Here is an 18,232-nt window from a genome sequence, read left to right on the forward strand (position 1 = left end):
GCAAATTTGGAAAACTCAGCAGTGGCCACAGGACTAGAAAAGGTCAGTTTTCATTCTATTCCCAAAGAAAGACAATGCCAAAGAGTGCTCAAACTACCACACAATTGTACTCGTCTCACACATGGGTAAAGTAATGCTCAAAATTCTCCAAGCCAGGCTTCAACGGTATGTGAACCGTAAACTTCCAGATGTTCAAGGTGAATTTCAAAAAGGTAGAGGAACCAGAGATCAAATTGCCAACATCCACTGGAACATCAAAAAAGCAAAAGAGTTCTATTTCTGCTTTATTGACTATGACAAAGCCTTTGACTATATGAATCACAATCAACTGTGGGAAATTCTGAAAGAGATGGGATTACCAGACCACCTGACCTGCCTTCTGAGAAATCTGTATGCAGGTCAGGAGGCAACAGTTAGAACTGGATGTGGAACAACAGACTGGTTCCAAATAGGAAAAGGAGTACATCAAGGCTGTATATTGTCACCCTGCTTATTTAACTTCTATGCAGAGTACATCATGAGAAACGCTGGGCTGGAAGAAGCACAAGCTGGAATCAAGACTGCCAGGAGAAATATCAATAACCTCAGATATGCAGATGACACCACCCTTGTGGTAGAGAGTGAAGAAGATCTAAAGAGCCTCTTGATGAAAGTGAGGGAGGAGAGTGAAAAAGGTGTCTTAAAGCTCAACATTCAGAAAACTAAGATCATCACATCCAGTCCCATGATTTTATGGCAAATAGATGGGGAAATGGTGGAAACAGTGATAGACTATTTTTTGGAGCTCCAAAATGACAGCAGATGGTGACTGCAGCCATGAAACTAAAAGACACTTGCTCCTTGGAAGGAAAGATATGACCAACCTAGACAGCTTATTAAAAAGCAGAGACATTACTTTGCCAACAAAGGTCCGTCTAGTCAAGGCTATGGTTGTTTCAGTAGTCATATATGGATGTGAGAGTTGGGCTATAAAGAAAGCTGAGCACCAAAGAATTTATGCTTTTGAACTGTGGTGTTGGAGAAGACTCTTGAGAGTCCCTTGGACAGCAAGGCGATCCAACCAGTCCATCCTGAAGGAAATCAGTCCTGAATATTCATTGGAAGGACTGATGTTGAAGCTGAAACTCCAATACATTAGCCACCTGATTCAAAGAGCTGACTCATTTGAAAAGACCCTGATGCTGGGAAAGATTGAAGGCAGGAGGAAAAGGGGATGACACAGGATGATATGGTTGGATGGCATCACCTACTCAATGGGCATGAGTTTGAGTAAGCTCTGGGAGCTGGTGATGGACAGGGAGGCCTGGCGTGCTGCAGTCATGGGGTCACAAAGAGTCGGACACGACTGAGCGACTGAACTGAACTGAAAGAGCATTTTTTCCTCTTTCCTCTCCCTTAAGTAACTTTGTTAAAAATTATATACTTAATATCAGGGTTATTGGTAGTAATGGAAGATAGGAGAACAGCACCAGGGTTGGCATAGAACGAGTATTCCCATGCAATCACAATAACAGTTTACATGGTAAAGTCAGTGTAATTTAAAAAAGACTTTTTCACAAAATCTAAAAACAAGAAATGCTGGAGAGGGTGTGGAGAAAGAGAACCCTTTTGTATTGTTGGTGGAAATATAACTTGAGATAGCCACTGTGGAGAATAAGAAGAGGTTCTTTAAAAAACTGAAAATAGAACTATCACAATGACCCAGCAATCCCACCACTAGGCATATACCCAGAGAAAATCATAATTCAAAAAGACACATGTACCCCAGTGAGTGTTCATTCCAGCACTGTTTACAATAGCCAGGACATTGAAATAACTTAAATGTCCAATGACAGATAAAATAAAGAAGATGTAGTGTATATATACAATGGAATATTCCTCATTCATAAAAAGGGTCAAAACTGAGTCATCTGTAGAGACATGGATGGACCCAGAGACTGTCATACAGAGTGAACTAAGTCAGAAAAACAAGAACAAATATTAAAGTATATATGTGGAATCTGGAAAAAGAACTGGTATAGATGATCTTATTTATGAAGCAAAAATAGAGACACAGACATAGAGAACGTACGGATACCAAAGGGGAAGGCGGGATGGGATGAGTTGGGAGGTTGGGATATATATATATACATGTCATGTATGGATGTGAGAGTTGGACTGTGAAGAAGGCTGAGCACCGAAGAATTGATGCTTTTGAAGTGTGGTGTTGGAGAAGACTCTTGAGAGTCCCTTGGACTGCAAGGAGATCCAACCAGTCCATTCTGAAGGAGATCAGTCCTGGGATTTCTTTGGAAGGAATGATGCTAAAGCTGAAACTCCAGTACTTTGGCCACCTGATGCGAAGAGTTGACTCATTGGAAAAGACTCTGATGCTGGGAGGGATTGGGGGCAGGAGGAGAAGGGGACGACCGAGGATGAGATGGCTGGATGGCATCACTGACTCGAGGGACGTGAATCGGAGTGAACTCCGGGAGTTGGTGATGGACAGGGAGGCCTGACGTGCTGCGATTCATGGGGTTGCAAAGAGTCGGACACGACTGAGCGACTGAACTGAACTGAACTGAACTGATACTATTGACTCTATGTATAAAATAGATAACTAATGAGCGTCTACTGTACAGAACAGGGAACTCTACTGAATGCTCTGTGATGACCTAAAATGGGAAGGAAATTCAAAGAAGAGGAGATATATGGATACAAATAGCTGATTCACTTTGCTGTACAGTAGAAATTAATACAACATTGTAAAGCAACCATAACTACTCCAATTAAAATTTTGTAAAAAAAGATTCTTAACAAGATTTCTCTCTCTTTCTCAAAACACACACAGACACACAGACACGCACACATTTACACACACATATAATGCATTTACTCAAAGAAAAGCTATTATATTAATGTCACAGGATACTACTGACATTAAATCTGACTAAGCAAAAGCTATTTCCTGGAAGAGACTAATTTTGACTCAAATTTAAAGAATGAAATATTCATAGTGAGGGTTGAAATAGGAAGGGTGCAGAGAGGAAATTCTTAATAAGCATTGGACACATCAGGAGAGAGATAATAAAGGCAGTGATAAACACATAAATATCCCTTAGCTGGGCAGGGTATGACTGCAAAGAAATGGCAAGGAAAGTGACACACGGTGACACAGTAAATTCTACTCGTGCAATGAAGGAATATAACATACTGAAATAATCGTGACTCCGTAACTGCTATTAGAGATTTGGATAGGAACATTCGATTTAAAAAATCCTAAAAGGTTTCGCTTTGTGTCTTTCATTAAATAAGTGGAGGTACCTGGAGAGGCACCATGACTTGTTCAATCTATAACTAGTTAGCTATCAAGCCGCCAGCACTTTGATTGCACCCATCAAGTCCCAGGAAAAGTCCCCATTATCAGCCACCTTCACTTTGCGGCAATGGGGCCACCCAGTACTTAAGTTTCTGTTAGTATTAAGGATCCTGAGGCCATAACAGACACACCCAGGAACGGTGACTCAGGGAGCAACCAAGATCTAACTCAGGAGATGCAGGTCTGAGCACCTTGGGAATCATGCTGCCCTAATTCTCACTAGATTCTTGCTTATGTGACTTCTCCATATTTCACAAGAGTAAGAGTCACATTTCACAGAAGACACTAGGCTAGAATTAAGAAACAGAAAACCCAGCAGTATCTGCTTAAACATTTACATATTCAAGATGATCATGTACACCTGTGGCTGATTCATGTCAATGTATGGCAAAACCAATACAGTACTGTAAAGCAAAATAAAGTAAAAATTAAAATTAAAAAAAAAAAGAAATGATGACTTTATGGATATCTACCGCTGAGTAGCTAGAAGAAAAGTGACTTTAATGAAAGATGACTTTTCAAAGTAATTAGAGGAGATATTTTCATAAGAGGTATTCATGGTAATTAGGAATAAATGCATATATCATCTTGGGAACACTTCTTGAGAGACAAATAATTACCTGGGAAAAGTCTTGCTAGATGCTATCAGACTTTATAAAGTTGAACCAAATATAATTATGTCAACCATACAGTGACATAAATAGAAGGAGGTTAACAAAGAGCCAGTAAATAAAAATAAGATCTTCTTAGGGCACAAGGTGCTACCTACAACTGGATTTTCTCATAGGAAAATTCTCAAATAATCAAATTTGCAAAAGAAAAAGAAAAGAAAACATCTTTCTGAACAACTTGTAAGTGACAACTGGCAAAAATAAAGTGAATAAATATAAATCTATGAATTCTTGAAATGCTATAATGATTATATTCTGCTTATAAAAGCAGAATGATTCAGAGATAAAGCAAATTTAATGAATTAGCAAAGTTCAAAACCAAAATATTCCCAGACAAGAGAGATGAGACAAAGCATCATTTTTATTTCCTTTCTCACGGGACTGGAAGGTTGGTTTGGTAGTTATGATCGGACTTCAAATATTTGGACCTCTAAGAAAACTGCAAATGGAGTACGTCAAGGCTGTATATTGTCACCCTGCTTATTTAACTACTATGAAGAGTACATTATGAGAAATGCTGGACTGGAAGAAACACAAGCTGGAATCAAGATTGCCGGGAGAAATATCAATAACCTCAGATATGCAGATGACACCACCCTGATGGCAGAAAGTGAAGAGGAGCTAAAAAGCCTCTTGATGAAAGTGAAAGTGGAGAGCGAAAAAGGTGGCCTAAAGCTCAACATTCAGAAAACGAAGATCATGGCATCCAGTCCCATCACTTCATGGGAAATAGATGGGAAACAGTGGAAACAGTGTCAGGCTTTATTTTGGGGGGCTCCAAAATCACTGCAGATGGTGACTGCAGCCATGAAATTAAAAGACGCTTACTCCTTGGAAGAAAGTTATGACCAACCTAGCATATTCAAAAGCAGAGACATTACTTTGCCGACTAAGGTCCGTCTAGTCAAGGCTATGGTTTTCCCTGCGGTCATGTATGGATGTGAGTGTTGGACTGTGAAGAAGGCTGAGCGCCAAAGAATTGATGCATTTGAACTGTGGTGTTGGAGAAGACTCTTGAGAGTTCCTTGGACTGCAAGGAGATCCAACCAGTCCATTCTGAAGGAGATCAACCCTGGGATTTCTTTGGAAGGAATGATGCTAAAGCTGAAACTCCAGTACTTTGGCCACCTCATGAGAAGAGCTGACTCATTGGAAAAGACTTTGATGCTGGGAGGGATTGAGGGCAGGAGGAGAAGGGGACGACAGAGGATGAGATGGCTGGATGGCATCACTGACTCGATGGATGTGAGTCTGAGTGAACTCCGGGAGATGGTGATGAACAGGGAGGCCTGGCATGCTGTGATTCATGGGGTCGCAAAGAGTCGGACACAACTGAGTGACTGAACTGAACTAAACTGAAGAAAACTGCTTTTGAATTCTTTTTATTATTTTGATTTTTTTCTATTAAATGACATTTATTTCATAAGCAGTTTATCTCATTTGCAAACAGAACAGTGAAAACAAATTAAAATCCTTCTCTGAGATTGTTACTGGGTTCAGCTATGCTGTTTCCTTGCATTACTTATTATTACCTCATAACTCCATTGTCTTATAATGATTAAGAAAAGAATTTCCATAGACTTCCCTGGCGGTGAAGAAGTGATTAAGAATTCACCTGCTAATCCAGGGGACATGGGTTCAATCTTTAGTTTGGGAAGCTTCCACATCCTACAGGGCAATTAAGTCTGTGCCCTGCACTCCTGAGCTCCATGCACCCCAGAGCCTGTGCTCTGAAGCAATAGAAGCTGCTGCAGTGAGAAGCCCACACAAGGCAACCAGAGAGAAGCCCTGCTCATCGCAACTAGAGAAAGCTGGCCAGCAGCCATGAAGACACAGCACAGCCAAAAATAAAATCAAAAAACAAAAGAATTTCCCCAAGAAATGTGGAAGCAAGAAACTTTATTCCATCCTCTAAAATGAACATTATTCAAGTACTTTATCTGAAAAAAAAAAAAAAGATAATCCTCTTTGTACATTTCATCCTCTCATGACAATTCATTGACAGTTACCAGTAAAGAGAATTCATCCCCTGAAAATAGCTCAGAAACAAGAAGTTTATTATGATAATTAATAGGCTAGAATCTGAAGGTTTATAAGAGTCTAACTCAGCTGCTGAGTCATGAAAAGCAGGCAGAATATTTCAAAGGCAACGTGTTTTGACAAGCTACGATTTCATAATAATATTTATTTTCTTATTTTAACATTTTTCACAGGACCTATGGGCAAGCAGTGCAAAATTGTTTAAAAATGTGGTCAATAACTCTGTCTTCTCTGGAGTATTGGATCCTTCAAAATTCTTTAAATTAACGTTGTGACATAGCAAGAAACTTCCAAAATACTCGCACAACATACATCCCATATACTTATAGCCCATTTGGCCAAAATATGTATTAAATCTGGTAAGAAACAAACACATTCTCCAGTGCTTTTGGGAAAACAACAGAAAACCACTAAGTTATCTACTGCAATTTGTAGTCAATTTCATTTTACTCAACTTATAAAGTTCAAATAATTCTTTCCTTGAATTCAGCATGGATATATGTATGCAGGGCAATATACATACCTTGGTTGATTATAAAGGTAAAGTTCTTCCTTATTTTATGCCACTTGGAATTGATGAAAGAGAAGCAAAGCATCATATTATTGTTTTACAGTTTGGACTTTGAGATCCTTGTTTGCTAATTCAAGTGGGAATTCCCAGCAAACAATGACCAGGCAGAGGATATTACATTTAAAGGTTTACTAAATAAACAGCTGTCACATTAGAACAAAAATACATCAGAAGCTCATGACTGATGTTCAGTGTCCAGTGAGTGCTCGCCTGAGAACTCAAGCTAGCTCCTGAATTTCACTTTGTATCACAGATGTGCAGTGCCCCAAAGGAGACTGTCTGGGGTTCAGGCTGATGAACTAATAACTGCAAAGATTAACATAATAAAAATATGAAGCTTCACTGATGCATTTTTCAGTTAATACTGTGGTTCAAAAACATACTGTCTCCCCAAACAGAAATTCACAAATATTACTACTTGGTATTTGTTAAATTACCTATAAAGTGAAAGTGAACTGAAAGTCATTCAGCTGTGTCCAACTCTTTGCGACCCCATGGACTACGCAGTCCATAGAATTCTCCAGGCCAGAATATTGGAATGGGTAGCCTTTCCCTTCTCCAGCAGATCTTCCCAATCCAGGGATCTAAGCCAGGTCTCCTGCATTGTAGGTGGATTCTTCACCAGCTGAGCCACAAGGGAAGCTCTATATTACCTATATAAGGACTCATATATACTAAACTAATATACTGAATTTATATATAAATTGAACTATGAGAATTTTTAAAACTGGACTATTCTATACTCCGTAAACAAATTCTACAGTTGTAGAATTTGAGAATATATATATTCGAGTTGTGCTGTTTTACAAAATACAACTGTAGAATTTGTTTACAGAGCGTAGAATAGTGCAGTTTTAAAAATTCTCATAGTTCAACTTATTCAGTGAAAGTCTAGATACCTACCATGTGCCTGATTCTACAGCTAATTTTTTAACAACTGGAATAGATGAGTGTTTTCTTAATGTAATCCTGCTAAAGGGGTTAATATGAGCACAAAGTCAGCTTATTTGAGCTTTGAAGATCTAAGGGGGAAAAACATCACCTTACTTTGAAAAGCCTGCATGTGACATTGGTCTTGGAACATTGTGTCTGCTTAATGAGAACTAGAGATTCTTAGTTTCCTGTCTTGCAAACTATGATGTCCTGTGGGTTTCAAGGAATCTAATACATCTGTACTTCATAAAAGCACACTTTCCCAAGCATCTCTGTGTCTTGTAGACATGAAAGAAAGCAATGCCAGGTATGTCTGCATCCCAAACCCCTTTTAGTTCGAAATTTCTACACTGTATAGTATACATAGAGAAGTGTCCATAGAGGTACACAGCATCTATAGGTCCACTGTGTGGATCACAATAAACTGTGGAAAATACTTAGAGATAGGAACACCAGACCACCTTACCTGTCTCCGTGAAACCTGTATGCATGTCAAGAAGCAATAGTTAGAATCAGACACAGAAGAAAGAATTGGTTCAAAACTTGGAAAGGAGTATGTCAAGTCTGTATATTGTCACCTTGCTTATTTAACATACATGCAGAGTATATCATGTGAAATCCTGGGATGGATAAATTTCAAGCTGGAATCAAGAAGGCTGGGAGAAACATCAACAATCTCAGATATGCAGGTAATACCACTCTAATGGCAGAAAGTGAAGAGGAACTAAAGAACCTCCTGATGAAGGTGAAAGAGGAGAGTGAAAAAGCTGGCCAAAAACTCAACACGCAAAACACTAAGATCATGGCATCCAGTCACAACACTTCACGGCAAACAGATGCGGAAACAATGGAAACAATAAATGATTTCATTTTCTTGGGCTCCAGAATCACTGCAGACAGTGACTGCAGCCATGAAGTAAAGATATTTGCTCATTGGAAGGAAAGCTATGACCAACCTAGATAGCATATTAAAAAGCAGACATCACTTTGCCAACAAAAGTCTGAATAATCAAAGCTATGTTTTTTCCCAGTAGTTATGTAAGAATGTAAGAATTTGACCATAAAGAAGACTGAATGCTGAATAACTGATGCTTTTGAATTGTGGTGCTGGAGAATACTCTTGAGAGTCCCCTGGACAGTAAGGAGATCAAACCAGTCAATCCTAAAGGAAATTAACCCTGAACATTCATTGGAAGGACTGATGCTGAAGCTGAAGCGCCTGATTCAAAGAGCTGACTTATTAAAAAAGAACCTGATGCTGGAAAAGATTGAAGGCAAAAGGAGAAGGGGGTGGCAGAGGTGAGATGGTTAAATAGCATTATTGACTCCATGGACATGGATTTGAGCAAACTCAAGGAGATAGTAGAGGACAGAGGAGCCTGCTGTGCTGCAGTCCATGGGGTTGTAAAGAGTCAGATACTACTTAGCAACTGAACAACAATAACAATATAGTATCCATAACTAAGAAATAGACACCTCATAGTTAACGATCATAATCTTTTGTTTATATATTTTAAAACTCAATAAACAACTTCGGAAATCGTGTTGTAATGTCCAAAACACCTATCATGGTGCTGAGTACATAGAAAGCTCTCAATAAGCTTTATGATATTAATTTAAAAATATTTCTACAGTTTTGTCTGAGTTCTATGATAGAATTTCTGAGATTGATAAGCAAATTTAAATATTTCATAAAGAAAACAGACACCCTAACATGCTAAACATCTCAGAAAGTTACTTCAGAATTTTACATTAAGCCTGACTAAATACTGTTTTCACAAAACTCAGGAAGTAAATAAGAAAATCTAAGCTTTATTAAGTGAAAGTGGAGAGTGAAAAAGTTGGCTTAAAGCTCAGTATTCAGAAAAAGAAGATCATGGCATCCAGTCCCATCACTTCATGGAAAATAGATGGGGAAACAGTGGAAACAATGTCAGACTTTATTTTGGGGGGCTCCAAAATCACTGCAGATGGTGATTGCAGCCAGGAAATTAAAAGACGCTTACTCCTTGGAAGAAAAGTTATGACCAACCTAGATAGCATATTCAAAAGCAGAGACATTACTTTGCCAACTAAGGTCCGTCTAGTCAAGGCTATGGTTTTTCCAGTGGTCATGTATGGATGTGAGAGTTGGACTGTGAAGAAGGCTGAGCGCCGAAGAATTGATGCTTTTGAATTGTGGTGTTGGAGAAGACTCTTGAGAGTCCCTTGGACTGCAAAGAGATCCAACCAATCCATTCTGAAGGAGATCAGCCCTGGGATTTCTTTGGAAGGAATGATGCTAAAGCTGAAACTCCAGTACTTTGGCCACCTGATGCGAAGAGTTGACTCATTGGAAAAGACTGATGCTGGGAGAGATTGGGGGCAGGAGGAGAAGGGGACGACACAGAGAGGATGAGATGGCTGGATGGCATCACTGACTTGATGGACGTGGGTCTGAGTGAACTCCGGGAGATGGTAATGGACAGGGAGGCCTGGCGTGCTGCGATTCATGGGGTCGCAAAGAGTCGGACATGACTGAGCGACTGAACTGAATGAACTGATGCTTTATTCAAGCAATAAATAGATTCAAGAGATTAGATCTGATAGAGTGCCTGAAGAACTACGAACAAAGGTTTATAACATTGTATAGGAGGCAATGTCAAAACCATCCACCCGTCCCCCACCACCCCCACAAAAAAAAAAAATAAAGGCAAAATGGTTGTCTGAGGAGGCCTTACAAATAGCTGAGAAAAGAAGAGACAGAAAAGGCAAAAGAGAAAAAGAAAGATAATACCCATCTGAATGCAGAGTTCCAAAGAATAGCAAGGAGAGATAAGAAAGCCTTCTTGAGTGAACAATGCAAATAGAGGGAAACAACAGAATGGGAAAGACTAGTAATCTCATCAAGAGAATGAGAGATATCAAGAGAATGTTTCATGCAAAGATGGGCACAATAAAATACAGAAATAGTATGAATCTAACAGAATCAGACCACTCCAGTACTCTTGCCTGGAAAATCCTATGGATGAAGGAGCCTGGTAGGCCTCAGTCCATGGGGTCGCTGAGGGTCAGACACAACTGAGGGACTTCACTTTCACTTTTCACTTTTATGCATTGGAGAAGGAAATGGCAACCCACTTCAGTGTTCTTGCCTGGAGAATCCCAGGGACGGGGAAGCCTGGTGGGCTGCCGTCTATGGGGTCGCACAGAGTCAGACATGACTGAAGCAACTTAGCAGCAGTAGCAGCAACAGAATCAGAAGAGATTAAGAAGAGTTGGCAAGAACACAAGAAGAACTATACAAAAAGGTCTTAATGACCCAGACAACCATAATGGTATGGTCACTGATCTAGAGTCAGACATCCCGGAGTCTGAAGTCAAGTGGGCCTCAGGAAGCTTTACTGCAAACAAAGCTAGTGGAGGTGATGGAATTCTATTTAGCTCTTTCAAATCCTAAAAAGATGATGCTGTGAAAGTGTTGCACTCAATATGCCAGCAAATTTGGAAAATTCAGCAGTGGCCACAGGACTGGAAAAGGTCAGTTTTCACTCCAATCCCAAAGAAAGGCAATGCCAAAGAATGTTCAAATTACTTCACAACTACACTCATTTCACATGCTAGCAAAGTAATGCTCAATATTCTCCAAGCCAGGCTTCAACAGTATGTGAACTGAGAATTTCCAGATGTTCAAGCTGGGTTTAGAAAAAGCAAAGGATCTCCGAATCAAATTGCCAACATCCGTTGGAACAGAAAAAAAGCAAGAGAATTCCAGAAAAACATCTACTTCTGCTTCATTGACTACACAAAAGCCTTTGACTGTGTGGATCACAACAAACTGTGGAAAATTCTTAGAGAAGGGACAACAAGACTATCTTCTGAGAAAGGAATACTTTCTCACCTGCCTCCTAAGAAACCTGTATGCAGGTCAAGGAGCAACAGTTAGAACCAGACATGGAACAATGAACTGGTTCAAAATTAGGAAAGGAGTACGTCAAGGCTGTATACTGTCACCCTGCTTATTTAACTTATAGGCAGAGTACATCATGTGAAATGCTGGGCTGGATGAAGCTCAAGCTGGAATCAAGATTGCCAGGAGAAATATCAACAGCCTCAGACATGCAGATCATACCATTCTAATGGAAGAAAGTGAAGAGAAAAGAGCCTCTTGATGAGGGTGAAAAGAGGAAACTGCAAAGCTGGTTTGAAACTCAACATTCAAAAAACTAAGATCATGGCATCTGGTCCCATCACTTCATGACAAATAGATGGGGAAATAATGGAAACAGTGACAGATTTTATTTTCTTGGGCTCCAAAATCACTGTGGACAGTGACTGCGGCCATGAAATTAAGTCACTTGTTCCTCAGAAGAAAAGCTATGACAAACCTAGACAGCCTGTTAAAAAGCAGAGACATCACTTTGTCAATAAAGGTCCGTCTAGTCAAAGCTATGGTTTTTCCAGTGGTCATGAATGACGTGAGAGCTGGACCACGAAGAAGCCTGAGCACCAAAAAAATGATGCTTTCAAACTGCAGTGCCGGAGAAGACTCGAGAGTCCTTTGGACTGCGAGGAGACCAAACCAGTCAGTCCTAAAGGAAATGAACCCTGAATATTCATTAGAATGATGGCAGCTGAAGCTCCAATATTTTGCCACCTAAAGCAAAGAGCCAAGTCATTGGAAAAGACCATGAAGCTGGGAAAGACTGAAGCTAAGAGAAGTGGGCAACAGAGGATGAGACGGTCGGAAGGCATCATTGACTCAATAGACATGAGTTTGAGCAAGCGCCAGGAGATAGTGAAGGACAGGGAAGCCTGGTGTGCTGCAGGCTCATGCAGTTGCAAAGAGTCAGACAGCACTGAACAACTGAACAACAACAAAATGTTTTATTTACCAAAATAAACTATATCCAGAGCAAGAATTAGGGCTCTGTGAGCTTATGAACAAGGAAAATTTTCCAAGATTTACTAACCACATATTTCCTTTCAGAGATTAAGGAAAAGTTAAATGATTTAGATTATGAATGCATCAAATCATCCCATTTCCAGTCCATACAGCTTAGATATCATGCATGAAGCTCTCTCAGATGTATGAACACGGTGAAGAGCAGGAAATCTCCACCTGCAGCAGGGACGCAACACCTGATCTCAGAAACTTGCAGCATGTGAGAAGTACAGCCTGCCTATATATTCGTATGTATATTTCCCGAAAGTAACAAGCATGGTCTATACGCGTAGAGATTCTCATTAACGTATGTATCTGTTATACCATGTGTCCCCAGCCCCTGGGTCACAGGCTGCTACCAGTCTGAGGTCTGTTAGGAACTGGGCTGCACAGCAGGGGGTGCGTGGAGGGTGAACACGCGAGCCTTTGTCTCTATCTCCAGTCGCTCCACATCACTCACTTTACAGTCTGAGCTCTGCCTCGTCTCAGATCAGGGGTGGCATTAGTTCTCAGACGAGCATGAACCCTGCTGTGAACTACTGGGACCTAGATGGCTCATTCCTTATGAGACTCTGATGCCTGGTGATCTGAGGCAGTGATGCTAGCACTGGAGAGCAGCTGCTACTGTCTCCCGTCACCCCCAGATGGGACTGGCCAGTCGCAGGAAGACAAGCTCAGGGCTCCTCCTGATTCTGCATTATGATGAGTGGCACGATTATTTCATTATATATGACAATGTAAGAATTACAGAAAAAAAAAGTGCACAATAAATGTAATGCACTGAAATCATCCCCAAACCATTCCTCACGCCCCCTCTATCCTGGCCCGTGGAAAAACTGTCTTGCACAAAACTGGTTCCTGTTGCCAAATTGGTTGGAGACAGCTGTACTGATACTACTCTGGTGATTTCCCACGTTTCAAATCTTTCATCTAGAGATAGAAATATTACCTTTCTTGCTTCTTTGATCATCTTCCGAATGGTTTCCTTAATTGTAAGCAGTTGTGCTCTTGGTGGATGAAAGAGGAGCTCAATGTGCGTCCCCCCTAAGAGTCCAGGCATTACATACGGCCAGCCTAAGTCAAGATTTGGGGCTTCCACGTCGGACTCCACAGGCCAGTAAGTCCCTGAAGACGATGCATCATCGCAGGAATTATCAGGACCATGTGCTGTGCTTTGTGCAACTTTTTGAACATTGTTCAAAATGTAATTAATTTCTTCCTCAGCTAGAAAGTCTGACACTCGTTCCTTGGCAAGAAATTCTTTGTATGCATCTAACCCATGTTCAATCAGCGTGTCCACAGCCACTCGGTACCATTCCTTATAGTGAGGTTCAATGTAATTGTCTGATTTACACTCGTCATTCAAGGAGGAAAGCATTGATGAGGCCTCCATGCTTGCAAATCTTTGACAAGGGCACTTTCAAATGTCCATTCGGGAAGGAATGAGAGGTATCTGGATGTCTAAAAAGAAGAAAATCAAAATCAGAATTTGGAAATCAAATGTCTTAAAATCCTTGTCAACTGTTATTTCTACATTTATTTATTTTTACTACCAGCTCAATATGACATACATTTTCTATTCAAAGTGGCATTAATAATACCACAGTTCACAAAATCCCAGTAATTATTATGGTATTATTCACATAATACCATAATCCAAATAAGTTAAACTGATTTCCTTTTACAGATTTCTAGTTGATAAATCCCTTCCCAAGATACCTCTAACTTTAATTTCTCATCTAAGGAAATATACCTTCCTCCTCTGACATTCTGAAAGCCCATCCTTCTTAAGTTTAATCTGGGATTACACACGGTATGATTAGAATCAGAATAAAACTAACACCTGGTCAGCCATTTATATAAATCTTTACCAAGTACCTGTTAAGCATATATCCTGATGAAATATAAAAAGCTCAAAACACGTGCCTTCCAGGGATGTATAAATAAGACGAAGAGGTGAACTATACATACAAAGCTGTTTGTTACCACTTTGAACAAAGACATATACTGCTAAGGGCCAAAACAAGTACTGTGTGTAGTCAACGCTTTCAGAATAAAAGCAAGTCAAGATCAATATGGAATAGAAGAGATGCATATGGATAGCCTAGAGAGGAGGTGGGCTTCAGCTGAACCTGGGACGATGAGTAAAAATATGATCAGATGTCAAGAAGGAATATTTTCATCCCACACAAAAATGTAAAACATAAGCAAAAGCACAGAACAGGTGTGAGCTTGGTACATTCAGAGATGGTTTAAAAAGAAAAAAGACAACTTGGTCTGCTGGAAATTAGGATGCTTGTGTTAGTGGCAGGAGATAGAGGGGGATAGACCAAATGGAGCCAGGTGTGGAGGCCCACGGGAGATTGTTGTGATTCAGCAAAACTTGTGCCCAAGACAATTAGTCTGGCAGTTTCAGGGGAGTAGAGGAGGGATAAGGAGCTGAGAGAGCCCTTCTCTTTTCAAACACCCGGTGAGGACGTGACAAGAATATTCAAGCCATGGTGCAAAGCACAAACTTGAACTCTGATGGCTTGACGGCATACAGGTGATAAAGAAATTCAGGGCATCAAAGACAATTCAGATTTCTCTCAGGAAGGAAAATCTGCCTACCCAGGCCCACGCACCACCCCTCACAATGCCCACAAATACTATTCATTCCCTCACTCTCTGTGGCAGATGCCGGACTGGACCTTGTGTCCGTCCAATCGGGACTTCCGATTTGAAGGCTTTTGAAGTCACAAGCTCCACTGTGTGGAGGCAGACAAAGAGCAGCTCTACGATGTGCTACAAGCACTCGAGGGCTTTTCTGACTAAAAACGTCTTCGTCAGTGGCCCTGCCGTAGTCGCCAGTTTTCTACTTCACTCAGCCTTACCGAAAAGCTAATCTGGAAGCCATTACCATTCATTAACTCCTCACCTGAAGATCCGTAACAAGAGTCACTAACCATAGACAGAAGTCATGGAGGAATGGACAATAAACAGGGCCATAGTTCTGCTGGGGGACAAAAGGTCAGACAAGATCCAGTGTACAGTAAGCCAGACTGAGGAGTGAGCGGGGTTCACGGTACCTTACTTTACTATTTTATGTACGTAGATGGAGACAAGCCTGCCTCCATCCCTAGGCTTGGAGGTTTTACAGAGAAAATCTAGTAGTAATGAAACCTAAAGATTAAATCTGACATAAGAAAAGAAGAGGACACGTTGCTTTCAGTCTCCTGGAGGATCCTCAGCTTGAGCCATAACTTGACCAAAGCCAAGGCAACTGGAACTGTCCCTGGGTCCTGGGACCATCATCATCTATGCAACAGGGCATCAGGGTTCTGGGCAACACAGTCTTCCTGCCTCCTATGGAATTATGGTGCAGTTTTGGGGTAACATGCCCTCACTCCTCCATGCACTGGAGGAATAAGGACTAAGCTGTCTGCTAGTCTGATAGATAAGCTATAAAGAAGTAAAATTTGATGATTTTATTACCTCATTACATCCAACTTAATGTATTAACATGTACCAGGATGTTAAGAAGGAAACTTTCATAAATGTCTCAATCTTATATAGGTGCCCAGGGATTCTCAATAGGAGAGATTTGACGCCACCCCCACTCTAAGCACGAGCAACGTCTGGAGATGTTCTTAATGATAAGGATGTGTGGGGAGGTGTGTTACTGCCATGCGGTGTGTAGGGACCAGGGATGCTGCGAAGTCCATGTCAACGCACAGAACAGCTGCCCACAGTAAGGAATTATCTGGTCCAAAATGCAAATGGTGCCAAGGTTGAGAAATCTTCATCAAGTTGCTCACTTCCTGTGCATAGTATTAAACTACTAAATAGTGACCTTTGCAGTGTTCATTAAAGATCTCTTTTGCACATTAACACTCATTTATTAACAAAAAAATAAGGTTTTTATTCGTTTGACAGAATGAATTAATCTGATCAAAGTTTAGTTTCCTAAGGTTTAGTGAAGTGTAGTTTTCATTTGATAATTCCAGTCCATGAAGGGACAAACATCCAGTGATCATAGGAAGTCACACAGATCATCTGTAATTATCAAAAACAGTAGGCAACTGATGACTGTTCATAACAGTCCCAGGCCTCCTAAGCACTCATTTTTAAACTTTTAAAATTTAACTTTTGAATTCCTAAAACATGTGATGCTACCTGCCTATTCCATCTGGAAATCAAAATGCATAAAGTGCTTTAAAAAAACTGGATGCTTGGGGCTGGTGCACTGAGATGACCCAGAGGGATGGTACAGGGAGGGAGGAGGGAGGGTGGTTCAGGATGGGGAACACGTGTATACCTGTGGCAGATTCATGTAGATGTATGGCAAAGCCAATACAATATTGTAAAGTAATTGACCTCCAATTAAAATAAATAAATTTATATTTAAAAAATATACTCAATTCATTTCTGAGCTTTACCTATGCAAATATATACACTGCAAATATTTTTAAAAACTTCATTCTTGAACTATGTGTAAGCTGAGAAATCACAGAGATCAGAGGGATTATGAAAGTAAAATAAAACTAGGAGGACACATAGGAAAAGTTAATTATGAAGGTAAAAACAATTGGAAGTGAGAATAAAAGTGAAACCCTATAGGACTAATCAAGAGCAAAACCAGATACGATGCAGAAAAAACACACCACAGGAAAAATACAACAGCCATAAGTACTGAAGTTGAGATATGATGTATAAGAGCTAAGATAAGAAATAAATACACTTGATTTGTCCTGCTGGAGAGAAGCTATCCTTCCACCATTGTCTAGAGATCTACTCATTTATTGCAAGAGCTGTTTACAGGGGGTATTATAAAATATGAACCATCTACATAAATGTTAATGGGAGAGAGCAAAGCAATGGCTCCTACATAAAGAGCTACTGCAGTAAGATAGCACCTGTATTTAGTTATAGATTCAATACAGCACTTTAAGAGTTCATATGTTAAATATTCGAAGGGTTATATTTGAGGACAAAATGAATTGGGTATGCCTTTAAACACAGAAAAATTTAGCATCATTTAATTAACAACCATTAAAAACTCTTAGAAAGTATATTCTTTTCACATACTATTTCATGTATATTCTTTTCACAGGATAGAGTTAATGAGAAAAGAAAAATAAAATCTCTCCATGATATAAAAGCTGAGGAGACTGTTTGGCTCATCTATTATTCGACTCAGTCCAGAAAAAGAGACTTGCAAAACACAGGATTCAAATCCAGACCCCCAAACCACCACATACTGCATTTGCTAGCAAACTTTAGGGTCACTGTAGGAAGTATAAATTCCACAAATGAAATCTGTAAATACAAAATATATAAACAAGGTATAAAAGAATAGATTTCAATGCGTGGGCCACTCTAAAATACAGTTTGGACATTTCAATTATAAAACTAAATATATGACTAACACAAGGCAACAGCTTCACTCCTAGGGTTGATCTGAGAAATGGAAACTTACCTTCACACAAAGATTTGTACACAAATGATTACAGCAGTCTTATTTATAACAGCCCCAAGCTGGCAACAACTCAAACATCTTTTGCAGTTGAGTATTATACAAACTGTGGTACCCTCATATCTCGGAGTATTCATCAGCTATACAGTGAACTAACTTCTGATGCCTGATCAACCTCTATGAACCTCACGAAAGTATGCTGAGTTAAGAAGGCCAAACCCCAAAGACTACGATACAGACTTACAGTTCTGCAAGATACAACTGCTGCCTGAAAGGAGGG

The 18,232-nt window shown here is 40.1% G+C and overlaps 1 protein-coding gene across 1 annotated transcript in view; it reads right to left on the reverse strand.

Moving 5' to 3' along the window:
• Positions 1-18,232, reverse strand: part of FAM83B (family with sequence similarity 83 member B) — a 105,211-nt gene that overhangs the window by 69,553 nt on the left and 17,426 nt on the right. Inside the window, exon 2 of the mRNA XM_027958449.3 lies at positions 13,447-13,958. Within this exon, the coding sequence (XP_027814250.1) occupies positions 13,447-13,890 (444 nt within the window). The 5' untranslated portion in view covers positions 13,891-13,958. The remainder of the gene's footprint in view (positions 1-13,446; positions 13,959-18,232) is intronic.

The sequence above is a fragment of the Ovis aries genome, chromosome 20 (assembly GCF_016772045.2).
Source record: "Ovis aries strain OAR_USU_Benz2616 breed Rambouillet chromosome 20, ARS-UI_Ramb_v3.0, whole genome shotgun sequence".
Classification (NCBI taxonomy): domain Eukaryota; kingdom Metazoa; phylum Chordata; class Mammalia; order Artiodactyla; family Bovidae; genus Ovis; species Ovis aries.